Source organism: Acanthisitta chloris, unplaced genomic scaffold (genome assembly GCF_000695815.1).
Source record: "Acanthisitta chloris isolate BGI_N310 unplaced genomic scaffold, ASM69581v1 scaffold33082, whole genome shotgun sequence".
Classification (NCBI taxonomy): Eukaryota; Metazoa; Chordata; class Aves; order Passeriformes; family Acanthisittidae; genus Acanthisitta; species Acanthisitta chloris.
Window position 1 is genome coordinate 4,858 of NW_008659344.1, and position 22,145 is coordinate 27,002.

Below are 22,145 nucleotides of genomic sequence, written 5' to 3' on the forward strand. Positions count from 1 at the left end.
GTTTTATTCAGACAGTAACAGTTCTTATTTTTCAGAGTAAGAGTGGATTCAGAAAACAAAGAAGCAGAATTTAGAAAAAATGGAATTAAAAATAGGTTTTAAAGCCAAAATATGGCAATACTTGTACATGGATGAAGTGTCATAAATCAGCTTCCCTAGTCAATCAAAGCTGGAATTAGCAGAAGAGAGGTACTACAGAGTTCCTTTATAATGTGTGTGTAGCATGCATGTAGTCAGGTTGCCTGACTATTGCAAATGAAGATCAACAACAGCAAATATGGACATGTAAGGTACAGAAGTCTTGACATATGGAGACTTGAGATTTGCAGCTGAATAACAAGTGCATCCATTTGTTTTCTCCTTTGGTGTAATAAAACATTTTCTGTTTTGAGGGCATTTCAATTTTACTATTGTCGATGAATTAACAAATAATTACATTGTGTTAAATATTATTCTTGGCATAAATAGATGTTGCTGGACTGATGTGAGTTAAGTTAATCTTGTTATGAAGCGAATGTTACTGGAGGTGTATGTTGCATAAATCTAAGCTGTTGTAGCTAATTGTAAATTAACCAGTACAAATGGAAGAAACAGCCTGTTATTATGAAAACCCATAAAAATTACTTGACTGTCAGGATAGAAGAATGACTGCACAGTACTCTGTGTTCCCGTGGTCAGGCTGCCTCTGGTATCTTGGCCAGCATTGCTGGTTTTATTCAAGTAGCAGAGACAGCCTGTGGAATGCTGAGGGCTTGTTCCCGTTTGTGCTATGTATATTATCAATTTAATATGCTGTATGTTTCTCAAATTTTATTCAATTTCTATCCCTTTTTCTAGTTTAAATTAAAGTTTTTGGGACTGTTTCTACAGTATCTTGCTTTTGGGTTAAGCATTTCCATGTGTTAAAGTGAAAATAATGTTTAACCCTGCGTGTTAGTTCTTTCTTTGTTGGGGTAGAAATGACTGGAAACAGATGCATGTATTCTTTCAATATTTTTTAAATAGAGTTTAAAAATGCATTTGTATAATGAATTTTTTACTTGAAATATTAATATGTTAGTTATGTGCAAGATACAGCCTCATCACTTTGCTGCTTGTTGTGGTACACCATTTTTCTTCAACACTAGGTATGTGCCCATTTTTACAAGTGGCTACTCACTGGAGCATGGAAGATGTCTCTGAATGTATGAATGGTTATGACCTGAAACAGCCAACCACTTTAAAACTAAATGTAAATGAAAGTGTAACAATAGAAGCCAGTTTAAGACTAGTTTAAATTCTCCTGTGGTTGCTCTTGCCATTGAGACTACAGAGAGCCTTGATTGCTCAAATAAACCAAAACCAACAAAGCTAAAACTTACTGTGAATTAAGAAGAGACAAAACAATTCCATGGAAGATGACTAATGCATTAACTTATATTGTACATTAGTGGACAGTCTCCTAATTTTATGACTGAGAGGTATTAGGAGGTTTTAATAGAAAACCTCTTGGTTTTAATTTTTCTGGTAATATATGGTTATTTAGACTAGTCACTTTTTTTGTCATTCCAATTTCGTATTTGCCATTTTTGATGGTTTTCCCCTCTGTGATACTGGCTCTTTCCTTTTTCCCTTCAGGCTACCAATATCACCACCCCTCCAAGATGAGTAACAGCCATCCGCTGCGTCCTTACACAGCTGTGGGGGAGATCGACCACGTTCACATTCTGTCAGAGCATATTGGAGCTCTAATGAATGGGGAAGAATATAGTGACGTTACCTTTATCGTAGAAAAGAAACGTTTTCCGGCACACAGAGTGATCCTGGCTGCAAGGTGCCATTATTTCAGGTGAAGTATAGGTTTATGTCAGGCTCGCAGGACATTTTTATGCAGATAAGATAAACATTGTTTCTCTATGAACTTTTCAGCCTGTAATCATCTGTCCTTTGAGTGTGACCTTTTCTGTGCGAGTGTTTCCCAGCACGTCAAATCATTGTGTCCAAATAGAAAAAGATAAATACCATGTCATGATGTTATTCTTTTGACCTTCATTAAATTGGATTTTGAAGGTAGTTTCACAAGTTCAAAAGAAAGATAACTTGAGAACAGAAGAGTTCTACTGCAAAATTGTTTTGATTTCTCAGAATACAGATGGTGAGCTTTTATGAAATGTACTCAGTTAGAAAATTTCATTGTGATGCATTGGAATTGAGTATTTAAAAGGTTTGCCTGATACAGATTAGTGTTATTCCTAGTTTTAAAATATAATCTAATCCAGCCCTTTTAAGAGCTGGGCATTTTTCACTCTAAATGCATTTAACAGAACTTCCTGGTAATCTTCTTCCAGTGGATTTTGTCAGAGGCATAAGCTAACAACTAAACTAAAGAGTCATTGCAAATGTTGTTCAAACTGTCATTGATTTTTGTCAAGATGCAGGATTTCACTGGATGTGCCACGTGCTGTGTTTACAGTAACAAATAGAGGAGCAAGAATCCTGAGATTTGCTAATCTGCACTACAAACTGTTGAACTTGTTCTCTGAAATGACTTTGTTTTAAATTTTCTTTCGCACTGATAGCACTGTACTTAAAAAGGAAGGTACAAGAACTGTATCTCAATTTCTGCTTCACAAGCTGTTCAAAGTGGGGATGGAGCAATTGTTGTGTGGGATTAAAACACAATGCATTAGATGATGATTCCTGTGGAGTTGCTTGCAGAGCAGAGCTGCGCCTTAAATGCCAAGTATAAGGAGACCTTTTTTGTAGATTCTTAAACCATATCCCCTTTGCATTTGCCTTGCTGCAAATAGTTATTCCTTTCTCTTTCTACTTTTTGCATGTTTTTTCAGGATATAAATTTTTCAAATTTTATCTTCCTTTCAGAGCATTACTGTATGGAGGAATGAGAGAATCTCAGCCTGAAGCAGAAATTCCTCTTCAGGACACCACTGCAGAAGCTTTTACCATGCTGTTGAAATATATTTACACTGGTCGTGCTACACTACGAGACGAGAAAGAGGAGGTTCTCCTAGACTTCCTAAGCCTTGCACATAAATATGGATTCCCAGAACTGGAGGATTCCACCTCTGAGTATCTTTGCACAATACTTAATATTCAGAATGTCTGTATGACATTTGATGTTGCCAGTCTTTATTCTCTTCCCAAGTTAACTTTTATGTGCTGTATGTTCATGGATAGAAATGCCCAAGAGGTGCTCTCCAGTGAAGGCTTCCTGTCACTTTCTAAGGTATAGCTTTTGTTTGCACTTTTTTTCCCCAGGAATGTTAGTTTTAATTTGTGTACAACTTCATGATGAAATACTAAAGGAGGCACCAAATAAAAAATTTGTGTTAGCTAGCAGTTTTATACTAGTGAAACTGTGACAGTTGGCAGTGTTCAAGCCAAGTCGAACTGAAAATTGTGATGATCTGTTCTAATTTTCTTAGGTCTTTAATTTTGACCAGTCAGTATAGCTAAATACAGTAAACCTGATGGAGTATTCTGAAAGATAGGAGCAGGCAATCTTACCTTAATTTGTCTTATTTCATCTATTCTTGGTATGGTGTAATTTAACTTTTAAATACCACGCAGGTGATGTAAAGATTTGAAGATGGCAGGAGATAATATGTTTTAATTTCTTGATATAGGTTGCCTCAGTGATGAGTGATTTTCTAGTGTGTAAACTAAAGCTTTCTGGAGATTGCTGTGATTTATGTTGCTGATTGTCATCATGTTCTGAAATTGCAGAACATGGTGATGTGGTACTGTGCTTTAGGTGTTTTGTGTCTTGTTTTTGTTGCTAGATGCATAAATATTTGTGGCTGAATCAAGCTGTTCTGTGAAGTTCAAATTTTCCACTTACTCTAGAGGGGTCTTTGAGCTGGACATAATAGTGATATTTTCAAGTGTTGTTCACATGAAGCAACAGAACACTTTGAATGAATGATGGTTTAATTACTTTTTTAAAATTTTTTTTTGCGGAAAAGCTGTGCAAGGTCTGTTCTTTGAAAAAGTAGAAGACAATCTGCTAACTCACTAGCTGTGTAGGCAAAAATTTTTTTTTTCTCTGCTGTACTGTCATGTAATTTGTTAAATCTGAGCTCTGAGAGCATAATAGCAATAAAGAAATGGGCAAATATCATTCATCAGGAACTGCACCCTTTGGTGGTTTTGGCATAGCCAGTCCTGGTATATATGAGATTTATCTTTTTTCTAGACAGACCAGTGATTATTCTGCTAGCTAAGTGAAAAATCATAAACCTGTTTGATTATTTTTGTTCTCATTTTGCAGTCAGGTTTTCTGCATGAATAAAAGCCACTGGAGATTTTACCTGCTGATTCTAAGTTGGTACCAAAAGATAGAGCAAGATTGTGGGGGATCAGAAACCCCAAGTAGTCAGAAATGGTTAAAAAAAGTGATTCCAAGCAAGATTTTTTTTTTTTCCTCAGATCAGTGTCCTTATAGCAGCCTAAGTTTAAAGGAAAGTTTTGAACTATACTACCAAATCCCAAAATCTCCAGTAATATTCCAAAGTAAATTACTAGTAGTGACTGGTATTGCATTAATTTCAAGAGATCTCTTTATTTCAGTTCTGACATTTCTTCTGACAGTTTTGTAATATTACCTATTATTTTTGCAATGGATTCTGTAATTCTTGCATAACGAAAACTACAATTTCAGGGATTCACTCCTCTGGAGATTATTTTTAAGAGTTACAAGTTAAAATACCCATTAATTTTTGCCTTATTTTAATTTCCCTTGATTAAAAACATAAAATTCAATTTAATTTGTTTGTCTTATTTTTTTTTTTGTTCTTATTTTGCATTTCCAGAGTGCTCTTCTAAGTATTGTACTGAGGGACTCATTTGCAGCTCCTGAGAAGGACATTTTCCAAGCTTTGATGAACTGGTGTAAACATAACCCCAAGGAAAACCATGCTGAAATCATGCAAGCAGTACGTTTGCCACTAATGAGTCTAACAGAACTACTGAATGTTGTGAGACCTTCTGGATTGTTGTCACCTGATGCCATCCTAGATGCCATTAAGATTCGTTCTGAGAGTCGGGACATGGACCTCAACTACAGGGGCATGTTAAGTAAGCATCAAGTTTGTTGTTTATTTCCTCCTCATTTAGTGACTGTAGTTATCTGGAGGATGTGGTTCATTTGTGCTTTAAGGTTTTTTCCATCATGTGTTTTAAAAGGCTTGCATAATGGAATATCTTTTTATGTACTGTTCATGCCATTTCTGTTTCTCAAATAATAGTAGTCAACATATTTTCTTACTTTGTATCTCAGATATTGCTCAAACATGAATGTTGTAATAAGACTATTTTCCTAGAGGATGCGGTATTTTAATAGAAAGAACATTAGAAGTAAAATTGAATTGGCTGTTGCATGTATGATACTTAAGTGGGTTTATGTTGATGATGATTTGTTTTCTATTGCATTAGGTTTTGATATTTTCTCTACTACTTAGGACTTTTCTCTCACTCTTTCTCTGCTCGCCCAAGTAGCAATGTCTGACCTAATAGAGTTGATGTTCAGAACATCTAATTTGCAGTGAGAGTGTAAAAGTTAAGCAATTGTCTCCTTTTCTCCCTAGTACCAGGGGAAAATATTGCAACAATGAAGTATGGAGCACAGGTTGTGAAAGGGGAGCTGAAGTCTGCTTTGTTAGATGGAGACACTCAGAACTATGACTTGGACCATGGCTTCTCTCGACACCCGATCAATGACGACTGCCGCTCTGGCATTGAGATTAAGCTGGGCCAGCCATCCATCATCAACCACATCCGAATACTGCTGTGGGACAGGGATAGTCGGTAGGTGCTAAGCTGATGTTACGATGCATTTTGTACTGGTGATAATGTATCGTGCAAAATATAAATGAAGTATGTTATAGAAATAGCATGATGCAGTGTTGGGGATGACAATTGGAAGTTTTATTTGAAAACAGCCTGGTTTTTAAAAGTAGTTTTGATTACTTACACACCAGACCATATTATGTGATGCTAAACTACCTCAGAATACTTCAGTGTATTTTTGGTGTCTTCATTAAATTGCTTATATTGTTAATTAAAGTTTACCTAATTGTTCTAATTGTTTTCGATTTGCCCACTCTAGTTAATCAACTGCTGTTATTTTAGCTTGAAAAACAATGTTCTAAGTCTTTTGCAGAACCATATTTTTTTGCATATTTACATTCCAAACATATAAAGAATTGTTTTGGTTCAGAATTTTTCAATATATTATAACTGTTAAGAAATTACACACTTTGACAATAATTCAAAAGTTGGACCTTGCTGATCTTGAAAGTCTTTTGCAACCTAAATGATCCTGTAATTCAGAATTTAGAGGGTGAATTGCCACCTTACTACAATAGTTATTAGATACCTTTTCACGGTTAGACAGCTGCAGTATGAACTATCATAGATGCCTTAGCTAATTTATACTGAGCTGCTTTGGATTAATGTGGAACGTATGAAAGTTGAAATTATGCACATTTGAACAATTGAGAGACTCCTTAAGTAGGAAAATGGAAAGGTTCTTTTTATCTGACGCATTGAATATATTAATTGTATAATTTGCCATGACAAAGATCTTACAACTTAGTAGACAGCTCATGCAATTTTTTTATTAAAAATAATAAAACAAGCTACTTATACCTTTAACACCTTATATAGCTTTCTGATACAAGATTAATTTTATTTTATTTCCAGATTAAGAGTTTGGAACTGCAGAACAGTTGTATTTTGGTTTTTTTTTTTAACTAAGCTGTGTTATTTTAGAACAGAGTGTACTAATACTTTATTTTTGTACATTTAAATAAATATTAAAATATGGATTGCAATTATTAATAATTCAAAATCAATTTAATGGATTTTTAGCTATTTAATTGTTTCAATTAAGTTCTCCTAACTCAGTTCAACTGAAATTTGTTTCCCCTCTATTTCTTTTGGAAAGATCAAAAAGTAAAGCTTAGAAGGCATAAGGAACTGCTTCATATAATATTATACTACTTGTCCCAGGAGATCAACTGTATTTATGAGTCAATTATCAACCAACTTGATAAAATTTGAAGCAATATTAGTGATATATTAATAATGAGGAGTTCTCTAGCAATTTTTAGGAAGCTTGTATAGCTGGTAAAATGCCCCTCATCTGCAAGGCAGAAATTTGCAGCTGCTGAAATGCAGGGAAAAAGCTATTGTCCTTGGGACAACTTATCACAAAATTTTCTGTTGCTTGATGTCCTGTGCCCTTCATCTGAAATTTGTAGGACAAACCATTGTTGCTGTCAGAAAATCAGAGAAGATGGTCCTCTGCTAGTTGGTTGAGCTTTCTTTTGCTTCCTGTTAGGTATAGTACCAGAATTAGCACTGGTTGCCCTGTGCAGGGCCAAGAGTTGGACTTTGATCTTAGTGGGTTCCTCCTACCTCAATATTCTGTGAATTGTCGGGTTTTTTTCCCCTCCAGTAGCTCAGCTGTCTAAGATAAATGGAAATGGAGGCCCTTGGAGTCTTTTGTCCATTTGTGGTGTCTTCATTATAAGGTATTGACCTACTGAAGTGAATTCAGCAGTACACTTGGCTTGAGCATGTGAGAACCTGCTGTTTTGAGAGGAGCAGGTTTAGGAGGGAGGACTTGTTGCTGTTCTCACCTATTCAGTAGAAGAATATAGAGAATACAGGGTCAGACTCCTCTTGCAGCTGTGTACTGAGAGTGAAAAGAGCAGTGGACACAAGCAATGTGATAAATTCATATTAACTGTAGGAAAAAAAATCATAATGGGGTAGTTGAACTTGGGAAGAGTTTGGCCAGACAGGTTTCTGACTATTAGTCCTTGGAGGTTTGCAGAACTTTACCAGCCAAGACCTTAAGGAACTTGCTCTGAGATGATCCTTACTTCTTGTAGAGATATTTTCCAACCTCTCTATACTCTCCTAGTCTAACAATTGCCAGCCTCTTATCTGCATCTTTCTGATGAGATACATGAATAATGAATTCTCCAAGAGAGGTGTTTTAGCACCTATACAAATGCATTGCTGCTTCTTTTTAAACTACTTATTCATTTTAACTGTCTCTGAAGCTCTGGTCTATTGGATATTGTTAATAAAACCAAATACAAACTAACAGGTGTTCTGCACCTTTAGTTTAGAAGTGTTATTAACAGCTGTATCTTAGATATAAAAGTGCTAAGGCAAGTAGTTGTCCAAATTGCACCTGCAAAAAGATGCTATCTAGCCTTTAAAAGAGAGTACAAGGCACACTAAGTGCGATAATGGAACTGTATTTTTGAGATAATATTTCTGTTTGGTACCGTCAGAAGCCCAAAACTAGCAAAACCTGCAAATTTACTGTAGTCTAGCAATGATGATGTGACAGTCCCAAGATTCTCACCACACAGAGGACTGTCTGTAGCTTTTGGATCCAAACTGCTTAAACGCTAAAACGCCGGATCCTAGTTTGGTCAAATATGCAGAGACTAGTAATAATAATGTTGCTAAAACACAATATATTTATATGGGTTGTGAATATTACACATCTAATTGGTGTGAATGTGAAAGCTGATTATGCAATTGACATCTTAAAGACTCTGCATTACCTTTTCCAAGTGCATAAGTTGGTATTAGCATCTATCTAACATTTTAAGGATTTTTAAACAGTAGCACTTGAAACACTTCTAAGTCCTCAGCAAAAAATTGGAAATATTAAGAAAGGCATTAACATTTAACAAGAGAAGCCTATGCAGAACTGAAAGAGCAACTCCTCTTCAGAAACCAGTTTGAAAGGAGGGTAAGTGCTGGCATGGTGCTGTTGAAATGTCTATGGCTGTTGCAGACTAGTACATTAGGAGAGAGAAAATACTCTGAAATATATATTTCATGGTTTGCTGCTTCACAAATGAAGTTTGTGCTTCATTCTGACTATCATCATTTTAAGTATAACAGGGATTTACCTGTGGCTTTTAAGTTCTAGTTTGGCTTTGCTTCCTCTTAACAGCGAAAGTACAAGCTACACATAATTCATAAGCAAGAGGAAGACACAGATTCTGTTGCTGACTTTATTTTTCATGATGTAATTTTCGAGTGTGTAAGGAGGTAGTGACAGGCTTAGCAGTGTATCATAACTGAAAGGGTCAGAAGCAAAGAACAGCAGCAGTGAGAATGATAAAGTAAATGTGCTTCTTTCAAGCAAAGGGTTTGAATTTGCAGTTTTGATCTGCTAATTGGGTTTTTTTCATTATTGATTTGGCAGTAAAAACAATGCTGTATCACTGGTGGTTTAGTTTTATTCCATGCAGGAGGAATACAAATTGTTGTTTTTATGACTGAGTTGAAAGTCTCCATTGCATTTATTTTTTTTTTAGGGTCAATGGTCTCATCTAATGACTGCGGATTGTGAGTGTTGGGATGTTTTACATTATTCTGACAACATGTCTTAACATAACTGCATGTGAATTTATTTTCAAATCTAGTTTGAAAGTGGGGATCTGTGTAGGAACAAACAGTCTTTTCAGCACAACGGAAAATACAGAGGACAGTGTAAGATTTAATATCTAAAATGTGTTGACTTGTATTCTAACCAGTGTTTTCTGCCAATCTATAGGTCCTACTCCTACTACATTGAGGTGTCCATGGATGAGTTAGACTGGATTCGGGTTGTTGATCACTCTAAATACCTCTGTCGGTCCTGGCAGAACCTGTATTTTCCTGCTCGTGTCTGCAGGTTAGTTCATCAATGTAATGTCACATGGCTATTGTTAAAGAATGTAGACACCAGAACAAGTCGGCGCATTTTGCTACTGTATTATGTATTTCTGAAAATTTATGATATACACAACTTTCATCAGCTATCTTAAAAAAATTGTCTATCTTGGTGGATGCTTTTTTAATATAAATATGGTTGATAAAATGCAGGCATCCAGTTTGAAAACGCAGGTCCATAGATATGGAAGAATCTTTCTCCTTTCTTTCATATTTTTTTTTATTTTGAGTTATATGCACTTTTATTGCAGCTGATTTTTTTTTTTCCCCCTTCAGTCACTAGTAAACATCATTCCTGGACTGCCTAAATGTTCATAATGCATTTACATACTTACTATGGAACTTGGAAATGTATTTATAAATTCTTTTATATATATTTTCTGCTGATGTACTGAAAGACTTTTAAAACACTTGTGGAAGAGTGAAAGGGGAAACTTCGAACTGAGGATGTTTGAGTAATATGTTGTATAACCCAAAATGGCTAGATGACTTTAACCAGTATTAAGGTGATGATACTGTTTTACGGTAGGTACTGGGAATTCTGGAAGAAGCTTTGAAGAATGTCTTATCCAAAAACTGAATCAAGCTTATTGATAGAGAGGTCACAATCTGTAGATAGCAAAGATACTGTCATCGTTAGGTTTTGGGTCATAGACCCAGAGAGGAAATGACCTGAATTGTAATAATTGTTCTGGAGACACAAGCATTTTAACTGGCACAGCAACTCTTGGAATCCCCAAGGAGGGAAGTGCTTTATTTTTCCCAAAGAATGACCTCTTTCTCTGATCTTTACTGATCTGCAACATGGGATTGCAGGCAAGCAGTTCTAGTGTATTGGGAAAGGGGCTGGTGGGTCACTTGCCTGTCTCTTTCTCAGATAAATCTTACTTACCCCTCCTGTCCTTTTCTAAGTTCATACTGAATGTAATTGACTTGAAATTTATTTTTCCTGTTACAAAAAATACACTCTCACCTGTTCTCTATAAGTTTTATGATTCTGGTTTTACTGCTTTCTCTTAAGTGAGTGGTGCTGTCTCTTAGTTTGTGTGTGTATCTGATAAATTTTTTACTTTGTCCTAGACTACAAAATTTGAAGAACTTCATTAAAAGAATTAAAAGCAAATGAAAAATTCTGAGGTCTCAAAATAAGTCAAATGTAGCCACAAGGTGTCACTACAATAAAAGCTTAAGACTTAATTTCTTTCTGTTTAAACCCCTTCAGTGAAACTGTTATTCCCTCTGTGTATTTTGTTTGTGTATTAAACTTCCCAGATTTATAGAATCATTCTGGTTTGCTGCTTATGCACTAGTGGGAGCAAGGACAGAGATGGTACATAAATCAGAAGGAAACTCTCGATTCATTTCGCGTGTTTGATCTGACATTGGATGCTGCAGAGTTTTGATTGGGGGAGTGTTTACCTGGCCACATCAATTTATAATTTGAAATTTATGCTATTTTCTCAGTAATACCAAAATTTGAAAAAGATAATGGAAGGGGAAAGGTGTCGGTTTTTATCTGCATTTGCTACTATCTTCTCTTTTTGAGATATTATGTGACTTATCAAGGGAAGTATTAATTATTACTGCATAAATGTTGGTCCTAAAGCATGTTTCTATTAAGAGAACTGATAGATATCTCTGTAGAATAATGCTGTAAATGTGGGAAATAATTTAAGCATATTCTTTTTCCAGTTTTTTTGTTTTGAACTGAAAAATGTTGAGGTTTTCTAATACTAGTTAGTTAAATTAATAGTGATAGGTCTAAGCACTCTGTGTTTCCTTTAAAGTACTTGGCTGCTATAGATAATGTGGCATTAGAATTATTTTTACTTCAGAAGGTGTACTCATGTATTAAATGTATTTAGTGTTACAGAGAGAATTACTTGCCCTTTGTTTTATTAAGCATTGATGATACTGTGTGGGTTTTTTGTTTAGTGCTTCAACAGTTTTTGCTACTAACGATTACACTGTTTGTAGTCCTAAGCCTGAGTGGGGGCAAATTAAATAGTAGGCCCTGTCTCCTGGACATTTCAAAAATGCAAAAAGAGTGAATGTTTCAGTACTAATGCAGTAAACTAAGCAGTGCTGGTAGTTGTGCACAATTATTTTGCATCTGTGATGAGATGTGATTTTCAGGTATGGGCTAGATGAAAATTTTCTTCAATTCTGCACTTGGTCAGGCAGCCTCAGACACCTGTGCTTTCTTCTGGTAGTGGTGCAGTCATTTTCTTTCCATCTGGGAGAGTCATTGAAATTAGCTACTGATTAAGCAGCAATGTCTCATTTCAGTTTTACCAATAGGTCTCTGACATCTTTATCTATAGTACATCCCCATTTTGCAGTTTTCCTGTGCTTGGTGGAATCTTAGTGGATCATAACTTGGCAAAAGGCATTCCAAATGTGGTTCTATTTAAGAAGATACTAGAACAAGTGAGGATTCAACGCTGGAGAAAAAAGCAGCTGAAGCATCATCCCACATGAACTAAAGTGAGAGGAAAGCAGTGTATGTAGACCTAATTTAGCACTGGCTGTATTATATATCCTTTCCCCTCCCCCAGTACAGAATGGTGGTGTTCAGAAAAAGCATGCAAACATCTAAGAGAAGCTTTTGAACATTGTTTGAACTTAAAATGAAAGCCTACTGCATCACTGACCTGAGTGGAAAACACAAGCTGGGAGTTGCTGGCAGGATCTCAGCAAGGCCTTCAGTCAGTCTGAAAAGCATTTGAAAACTTTTTTTCATCACTAAGTCATTAGTGTTCTTACAAAAGGACTTCTTGCAAATAGAATGATTAAACTTGGGCAGCTGAAACCATCATTACCTTAGTTACTTCACTTCGGAAGCATTGACTGTTGTGTAAATATTTTATTTCTAACTGCAGGTATTTGATGTTTGAGTTTAGGGGAAAAAACCTGTGTGATTCAGATTAGCGCTTTTTTTTAGTATTTCTGGATAACTGAAATCTTAATCTTTTCCCAGTTCTAATACTGTATGTAATGATGTGATAATGTAATGTCCAGAGATAAGTAAAAATTATCTTGGTTTGTATTACAGAAACATTAATAGGTGAAAGCAATTTTGAGATGTCAATCCAGAACTTTGAGGCTTTTCACTGATAATGTTTTCAATGCACACATGCACTTTTTTGTTTGTTTTGAGGGTGAGGAGAAGAGCTAATTGCTCTGTCTAGTAGGAGGTGATCGTACTGAAGAGTCTTTATTAGCATATTTCCAATACCTTGCTGTTTAACAATATGAAATACAGGGAAATGGTTTCCTGTAGTCTCCGTATTAGTGGTTAGGACCAACTTATCTTTGTATCTATCAGTGTTTAAGCATCTTTTTTTTTTCTTTTAGATATTCAGTCTGACATTTTTTTCCTTTTCCTAAGATAAGGTGGTAGTCTGAGGTTTTCAAACAATGTAGATCGTCTACACAGGATCAAGAAAGCTGTTGCCTCATCTGGGGTGGAGTGTTTATTGATTTAAAAGATCTTTTTCTTCATTTCAGGTTATGTATACTTTTGATCTTAAGCTTACACTTCTAATTTCAGCTCCAAATGCGCTCCTAGTGATACAGAAGCTCATTTCTCTATAGGAATAATCAATAACATTTTTCATCAAGAACTTTATCAAGGCAGCTTTTTTTCTTATCAAATTCCTTCTTCTGTCTGTCATAGCAATTTCAGTTATCCTAACCTAAAGAGCCCAACTCAGCTTTGAGTAAAAACAAAAAGCTAGTGTGCATTTGAGCTGCTGATGGCAACCTGCCAGACAACTTATCCTCTGAAAATGAGTATTTGTCTGAAAAAGTGTGTGTAGAGGGTCAGTATGTCTTGTACAGAAATACCCAAGAAGTGTGAAGAGCCTGACAATTTGGTTCGTTGGACATGAATTCTAAAAAAAAAATAAGTTTTTCTTATTTTTTGCTTTAGAGTTTAGAAGAAACAATTAGCTTTTTAAGAGATCTAGATTACATATTTCTCATGTTGGACATAATAATAAGAAGGTTGTTTGTAGTATGGTTAGAATCTTGATGTATTCATTGTGAGTTTCTTAAACTCTAAATTATCTCTAAGTCTGTTTTCAGGCTGTTTCACCTCATAATTGAGATCCAGCATAGATGAAAATAATGATTAGTTATTCAGCTTGACAGTGATATGTAAAGATAGACCTAAATGCTAAATTATCAAATTGTTCATAATAATTCTTCAGCAAGTTGTATTTTAAAATTAACATTACCTAAGAAAAATCTGTCTTTAAAAGGCATCTTCAGCACTCCTTTAACTCCTTTTCTGTGATTTCTGTTATACTCTAAGAGCTAGAATTAACTGTGAAAACTTGCCATATATATTTACAGAGATGGGCTTTTACAAAAGGAAATCATGTTTTGCCTGCCAAATTTGTAAGAATCCTGGTTTATTTCAGTTTGTTGATCAGTGATGACCATCTGTTGAAGTTGTTTGATGCCATTGTGTAAAACTTTTCTCATTCCTCATTTCTCAGCAGATAACAGGTATGGTTTGTGGATGTGTATCTGAAATACTGTACCATACTTAGAATTACACATGATAAACATTCAAAGTGTATGTGTGAAACCAAGTGATACACTTCTGGGGATTCACTTCTCAGTTTCTAAGTTTGTAAAGCCATCTGTCAACCAGCACTAGGCCAATCTCAGTTGTGGAATAATTTGGATGATGTTAAAAATTTTACAGTAAAGCAAATTTTTCTATGATTGAACTTGATTCTTTTTTCACAAACCTCAAGTTATCTTCTGCGTAGCACTTTTAAAAGGTGTGAATCAGTGTATGAGTGGGCAAGCCCTGAATTAAACTAATTTTCAGTATCCTTTTTCTCCTCAAAAGCAGCTTGTGCACCTTGTGTTGAAGTTAATTTTCTTGAACTTGGCTTATACTTGCGCTTTCTCGTCTCAGTTTTAATTGGGAGGATGAGGCTGATGGTTCTACTTTATGCAGCTTTTAAATAGCTTTCTGGTCCACTAAAGGAATCTTCACTCTCTAATATGGAAGAAGGTAGGACACAAATAGTAGAGAATGAAAAATCAAGCTGAAAATACCAGTAAATGAAAATGAATAAGTTATGTGAACATGTGCATAAGCCTCATAACTGACAGGAGTGAGTGAGTGAAGGAAAGAAAGCAATGGAAGAGAGAGATCACAGAAATAAATGCAATGTTTGGGGAGAAAATATAATTTCAGTTGAAAACTCTTTTAGGAGTTTTGTACAGTAGAGTTAATTACAGGAAGACCACATGTGATTTATAATTTTCGGGCTGTGACTAGAAGCAGTTATTTTTTTATTTGTAATGTCTTCTAAAAGAAAGAGCGATGTTTGTAAAATACCAGATTCTGCATTTGGGGTTTGATTTCTGCCACAGAGCAGTTTTTGCAACTTTATATTTTCATGCTTGTTTTTCATTTGTAAGATTGGGACAAATATTTCCATACTTCACTGGAGATGTAATAAAGATCTTGGAAATTTTAGATACTGTGAGTAACATCATTAGTGATCAATAAAGTAGTAGCTTCATTTCGATCCTTCATACCATTGTCTATCTTGTTTGTGTTGGGGAATAACAGCAGTGATGGAAGGTGTATTAAATATTGATTTTTAAATCTGTATTCTGTTCAATTCAATTATCCTGTCTCTGTTAATGGAAAATTGCAAAGTTGGCTAATCAAGCTGCATTTTCATTAACAATCTAAGTGCCCTGTGGAGTCAGGTCAGTGGGCACCTTGCCCTCTGTCCCATCTCTGACCTTGAGAGCAGGAGATGCTTGGCAGGGAGAGGCAATGATCCCAGCCATCCTCTGTGTTTCATCCTCCTAATACTACTCTGATTCTGCTAATATGCATTCATGGGTATCATGTCCATTCGTTTATCTGAGGTCCTTCTCTTATTGGGCTGTTACCAATTACCTTCACAGCTTCTAGTGGGTGCACTTTCCTAAAGCTCGTTAGCCACTGTATAAAGAGAGTAGTTTTATCCATTTAGACAATTCTTTTGTTAGTTTTTGCCTTCTAGTTCCAGTGTTGTGGGATCTGGTGAATAAAACCACTGCATTCACCTTTTCCCCCCCTCCTAGGATTTTGTGAATGTCAAGCATTTACTCTTTGGTTCCATCTACTCGGTTACTTTTATGATTTTAGGCGATCTTTGCTGTACTTCTGTGACTCAGCACCCTCATGTGCAGTATTGCAGTGATTCTCTGCTATTTGAGTACCCAAAAGAGCTGACTTTCATCTGCAGACTTGGAGACTCCACTAACAAGAACCTAGGCTTGTTAGCTCCCGGGCTAGTTAGAAGCAAGATTATAGATTGTTCTTTTCTTCATATTGACAGTATTGTGCAAATGAAAACTTCTTTGCCATTTGCAGTTCCTTGACTAACTGTGTGACTCACATGTGACTTGCAGTTTTGTTCAACTCCTGTGTTCAGTTTTTTTTAAAGAAAGATTTGGTAGTATTTCTTCAGGCTTAAGTTGATGCACTGTTTACAAAAATTAATTCCCTTAAATATATCAGAAGCTAAAATCAAAAGGGGGTGTAGGATTTTGGATTTGTTTGTTTTCTTTTGTTTGGTTGGGTTTTTTCCTCCAAAAACTTTGCTCTTAAGCCTACCCAGGGAATTTTCTCCAGTTACACAGTATCTGTTTTGGGGGGGAGGATGAGCATGCAGGATATTTATTATTTCATTTTATATCTTTTTTTTCTGTTTTTTTTAGTTAAGATAATGACTAGCACTATTTTAAAACGAGGGACACATTCTGAAGTTAATTATTTTCTTTAATGTCCTCATATGAAGAGTTGGGGGAACTTTTTGGTTATTTTAGAGACTTATTTTGAAGTTACTTGATTTTTCAAATGTGTAGGATTTGTGGTAGGGGAATTTGCCCTAATTTTCCATGTGATTTTGAGGTTAAGTGTTTATTTTCACATTAACTTATCAGACACCATTGCTCTTTATACCATCAAAGTTTGGATAATAGAGTTTAAAAATAACTTCAGTTAAAAGAGCAGTTTTTCGAAAGAGTGATGTTAGAGTTTCTGTAAGAAGCTTTCTAGTGCAGAAATTGAGTTTAAGTGTCACATATTTGGACGTTTGAAAAATTTAAAAGTAAATTATGGCTGCATAGTATTAAGGCATAAGATCAATCTTAACTGTGCCTTAGGGTGTTTTCATACAGCAGTTGTTTCTTCAGTGTGTAGTAATCAGTTTGTTTTCTGATAAAATTTTCTTCTAATAACTGTTGAGCTCTTTTAATTTGTTAGTATTTTTATTACAGCATTGATAGCACAAATTTCTGTGTGAGTGATTTATGAAGACTTTCATTGATGTTGACCAACTTGATGGTTGTTTTTTTTTCAGTTCAACTAGCATTGTTAATGTTATTTTGGAAGGTGAGGCTTATATGTGCTTTTTTTTTATTTAAAAGAGGTCCTGATTTTTATTAAATAGTTTGAAAAACTAAATCTGGGTGAACCGCTGTATGTATGTGTGCATAGGCACTTTTCCCATTCAGACTGTATTTCATCCCTGTTCTTTTAAGGGAAGGAGTTAATGTATATTTAGATGAAAACTGATTTTAAAAGTTCGATAGATCAAAATGGGATGAAGGGCTGGAAGACATTGCTGATGATTCCAGCTTGTAGTAAATTATAAAGCATATATAACAGCTGTAAAGAGAGATTACTTCCTGTATTATATTTCATCTTGCCTTCGTAGATAAGCGTGTATATGAAAGGGAAACAAATTGTTTCAATATGGCAAATCTATATTATTTCTTTGGAGTGAAAATGGATGAAATTGAAATAGTTCACTCTTGGGTGAAACCAGAAACTATAAACGTATTTTATCCTCTTGGTGTGGATTGACATAATGCAGATTAGTAGTAAGAGAATGTTCCTTGTATCATCAACAGTTGTCAGACACATTCACGAGTACTGAATTACAGTCAAGTAAAAGGGGTTCACCGTACTCTTGTGTAATTTACGCAGAAGGGTGTGTAATTCATCATTTTTACAGAAGCTGCTGTTCACTGCTGGAAAATTTATTTCTTCAGACTTCCTAATCTTTTTTTATCCTTTGTATTATGGAAACTTTGTAGTTACCTGTGCCTCATCTGTGTCTTCTATGCATCACCTGATTATTGATGTTGGCACTATCGCATCCAGCACCTAAGTGGGTTTCCCCACATGTGTCTGGAAGTAAATAGAATAGTAAGACTTGAGGTCAGCAGCATACTTAGAATACTTTGTCTTCACAGCTGACAAGGCAGTCTCTTAGAATATTCTAGACCATGAGACATCCTTGAGGGGTTCATAGTGCCATATGCCAGTCAAGCTTGGAGCGTTTGTCATAATGATGTGCAGACAAGGAACAGGAAAGGTTTCTGCAGCCTCCAAAACTGCTGATGGGTATGGCGACATAGCTAGAAAATGCCTGTCTTCTAGAAACTGTAGTTGTGTTCCTCAGTCTAATTTGCACAGTTTGGTTTACGAAGTTTCACAGAAGTAGTCTGTCAAGAATAAAGTTGGCTGACTTCATAGCGAAGTGATTGTAGAGGCTGATGTAAGGTAACACAAATTGCCAGAGGAGACTCATCTTGCTACATTGAAGATATAATTAATAGAGAGCAGAGAACCTCTTCCAGGGCTTGGCAGAGAGCATGAAGCTAATTGCAGTGTTTTGAATGCCTTTAAGAGGAGTCTTTTCATATTCTCTGATATGCCGAAGAATCTCAGATGACTATTCCCACAATGTAGCTCCCCAAGTTGAATGCCTGCAGCTTAAATGATGTGAATAATTGCTTTTTCCATTGGGAATTTTTTCTTGTTTGGAGTGTTGATGTTATGAACCAGAGGTAGGCATCTGATGGAAGCAATTAATACTTTTTTGGAGGAATGTTAGTACAAGGGCAGGGTGCTGGTAGGGCCTGTGCTCAGGAAATTACTTTTTGATTGATACTGGGGAAAAATTCCTTTTGGAAAAGTATTTTCAGAAATATACTCAGTGCTCTGAGTTTAATTTAGATGTGCATCACAAACTTTCAAGGCTGAAGGTTTGTGTCTGGCAAACTGGGGAGATGATGGGATGCTATGTTTTAAATGCTGATGATTATAGGCTTCTTATTCAAAGAGTGATGGACAATCTTTGTTTTACTGGCATTTGTTTGTGTTTTGATTGTTTTGTATTTGTCATCAGAAACCAGACAAGATAGTTGAAATTTTGGGGTTTGTGGGATTTTTTTTTGATAAGTCTGCTAAATTACCACTTGCTTTTGACAAAATATTTTGACTTGTTGAATTAAATACACAATACACAATATTAGTTTTTCTCTAAATTAATCTAAAAAGGTATTGAGCTTTTTATTCTGTACTAGAAGCTTGTTCAGTGCACTTTTTTTCCCAAAATTATTATTAAAGAATATTCCAAATTGTAGGCTAAGGAAAATTGCTTAAAGCAATGCATGGAATGCAAACTGTCTGCACAGGTTGGCCCATTTCCTGTATTAGCTTTAGCAAATGCTGGACCTCGGTTAAAAGTGTGACACATTGTTCTGTGTGTTTTGGGATGGTTCTATGAAAATTCTTTACTGGAGGTGGGGAGAGTTAAGAGGAAGTAGAATCATAGAATCATTTAGGTTGCAGAAGACTTCTAAGATTGAGTCCAACCATTAATCCAGCACTGTCAAGTCCACTACAAAATTGTGTTCCTATGTGCCACCTCTCTTTTAAATAAGGTCAGGGAAGATGACTCAACTGCTTCACTGGACAGCCTGTTTCCCGTACTGTTCTAGTACTGTTCTTGACCAGCCTCTTGAGTATTGGGAGCACTTTGTTTATAAAATCTTCAAGAAATAACTGATTTTAAAATATATCTTTGCTGACTGTTTACTATTTGAACTTACTTGACACTTGTTTTTCATTTTGTGCTGTGGATGACCAGTGTTTGAGCTGTTCAAAAGCAAATCATCAAATTTATTTAGTAGCTACATTTGAGAAAAAAAATTGCAGGGGGGAAAGAGACATTGAGGCACTGAAGAACATCTGTTATCCCATTTTATTTTAGAGTTAGATGAGCAGTGCATTATTTAAAATTACCATTTTGTTGGAATTCATAATCTAATCTTTATTATGTAGCTTCATGGCTTACATTGTATGCAACTGCTGTGATGCATTTTTAAAAGTTGAATGTATTTATTATCTATTACCTAAAATGGAAATGTTTCAGTATGAAAATGTTACAGTTGTTATATCAATTTCTTAAGTGCACGTGGGAGGAATTACTATTGATCTAATAGATTTAATAGTTCATATTCAAAATCTATGGAATAGAAGTAATATTTTGCATCTGAGTAACTGCTGAGTGTAATCCTTCAGGCAGAATTCTGAAAGCTGCTGTAAAACTGTAAAATTACCTTATTTTCTTTTTCAGGCATAACTGCACTTGAATATCTTTGTTCATTTTAGGTTCTGGTGAATTATATCTGCATAAGGAGCTAAAATATGTATTATATTTCATTCAGTCAGGTAAGAATTTGTTTTGGCTATTAAAATTAGGAACTATATGCAGTTACCATGGAAATTACTTGAAGTAGTTGCAGTACTTAAAGAGAAAACACAGGTCACCACAGGAGTCACAAACAATGGAGCGTGCTTTTACATGAGGTGCATGGGATCAGGCTGATAGAAAGGGTCAGAGCCTTTTAGTGATCTCTGCGGTGTTTTTCATATTTCTAGTGGCCTTTTTAAAGGAGAGAGGAGTTGTTTCTGGAGTCCTCTGGACATCTTCTGATTTGCTTCTTACGTAGTTTGTTCCTTCTCTCTCCAGCTTGTGGTTTTCAGAATCAGTTAGTGCTACTTTAAATGTTGACTAGAATAAATGACTTGACAGTACTATGGAGCTTTTCTACCCACCAGGTCTTTTAAGGAAAACATTTGTGTTGACTTGATAGTTGTCTTGATTTATGGGTCAAGAAGATTTTGTACTAATATGTCAGTTCTTCAGTTATTTGTAAGCTCTGGCCCAGTTAATACAGTGACTTCATCAAAGTTGGCTAAAATACTCTTACAATGAGTGAGCAAAAGTTCCACAAAGTTGGAATAGACTAATGTCTGTCTGTCTTAATTATGCAAGACTTATCATAGAAAGCTACATATGTACAAACTAACATCACTCAAGGGGAAGAAAAACATTTTTTTGTGGCTTATGTTTTCTTGTGTGTGATGCTTTGGGTGTTCAGACATGGTGCTTTGGAGGGGATTTATTCCATAATAATTACAGGCAAATATTTGCTGAGTTCTACTTAAGAGATATAGAAGATACAATAGGTATCTAAAATAAAGCATAAATATCAAGAATAAAAATGGATCATTCTTATTCAGGTATTCTGAAATATACTTGTGCTTTTTAACAGGGCTTGGAAGCACAGGGGGAGGGTGCTCTTAAAGTTGAAGACTTTACTGTTAGTAGAATTATGGCCACACTTCAGCGTTAGAATTGTCATTTTTAATTGCTGCAACATTGGAGCTTTACTGAAGAGGTTATTCCAGGGTCACTGGAGTAATTTTTGTGGCCTGTTTTCTAGAACAGTTTCTTTCCTCTTTGCAGTTTCTGTTCAGGAATTTAGATGCAACAGTTCACTTGCACATTAACAATGTCTTGATGCTCACATTGCTCACATTCCTCCTCTCTCTTTTTGGAGATCTTTATAGTTAGAAAATCTGTTAATTCCTTGTTTATTATTTAAATTTTTCTGCAGGCCAGGACTGAATTGTAGGTGATTCATTCTGGTTCAGAAAACCAGGTGTTAAGGCAGCTTGTTTCTTGGCATAGTGACTAACATACAGCTCCCATATGCTGTGCTGTCACTACTTCATTCAGAAGGCCTTATCAGAATGGTTTCCTGCCAGTCCTCTTCTACCCTGAGCTCAAGGTTAGCACTGAGGTGGGGATTTTTGGGGCTGACTCTCATCTTCCTCTCTTAACCTTATATGCTAAATCAGGGAGTTGGTATTCCTGTGCTGTGTGTGGGAAAATCTTCCAGCCTCTTATTGAAAGAAAAACAATATGCTGTATTAGATGTAGACAGGAGATCCAAGGATCAAGCTTGAGACTTCCTTGGCTTTATTCTCCCCCTTTCTTTACACTGGTAGAGGTACATGGTGCACTCATCACATTTTTGGATTATTAGCTCTATGTTCCACTGGCTGTGGATGCTTGACAGCAGGATCATACCTAATTGTGAGTGAAGAGAAGTTCTTGTTCATATGCACAGTAATTAGCTAGGAAAGCACACCCTTAGACTAAATATGAATATGCTCTTTATCCTTAGCACAGTCCCCTAGCAACTGCCTGCAGGCCACTCAG

General features: G+C 35.7%; 1 protein-coding gene across 1 annotated transcript in view; it reads left to right on the forward strand.

Annotated features, from left to right (window-relative positions):
- The window catches only part of BTBD9 (BTB (POZ) domain containing 9), a gene marked incomplete at its 3' end in the record, with an annotated part of 13,020 nt that extends 3,294 nt beyond the window's left edge, over nucleotides 1-9,726 (forward strand). The window contains exons 2-6 of the mRNA XM_009069364.1: nucleotides 1,618-1,828; nucleotides 2,863-3,226; nucleotides 4,812-5,076; nucleotides 5,586-5,805; nucleotides 9,593-9,726. Coding sequence (XP_009067612.1) covers nucleotides 1,618-1,828; nucleotides 2,863-3,226; nucleotides 4,812-5,076; nucleotides 5,586-5,805; nucleotides 9,593-9,726 — 1,194 coding nt within the window. The remainder of the gene's footprint in view (nucleotides 1-1,617; nucleotides 1,829-2,862; nucleotides 3,227-4,811; nucleotides 5,077-5,585; nucleotides 5,806-9,592) is intronic.
- Between the last annotated feature and the right edge of the window lie 12,419 nt (nucleotides 9,727-22,145).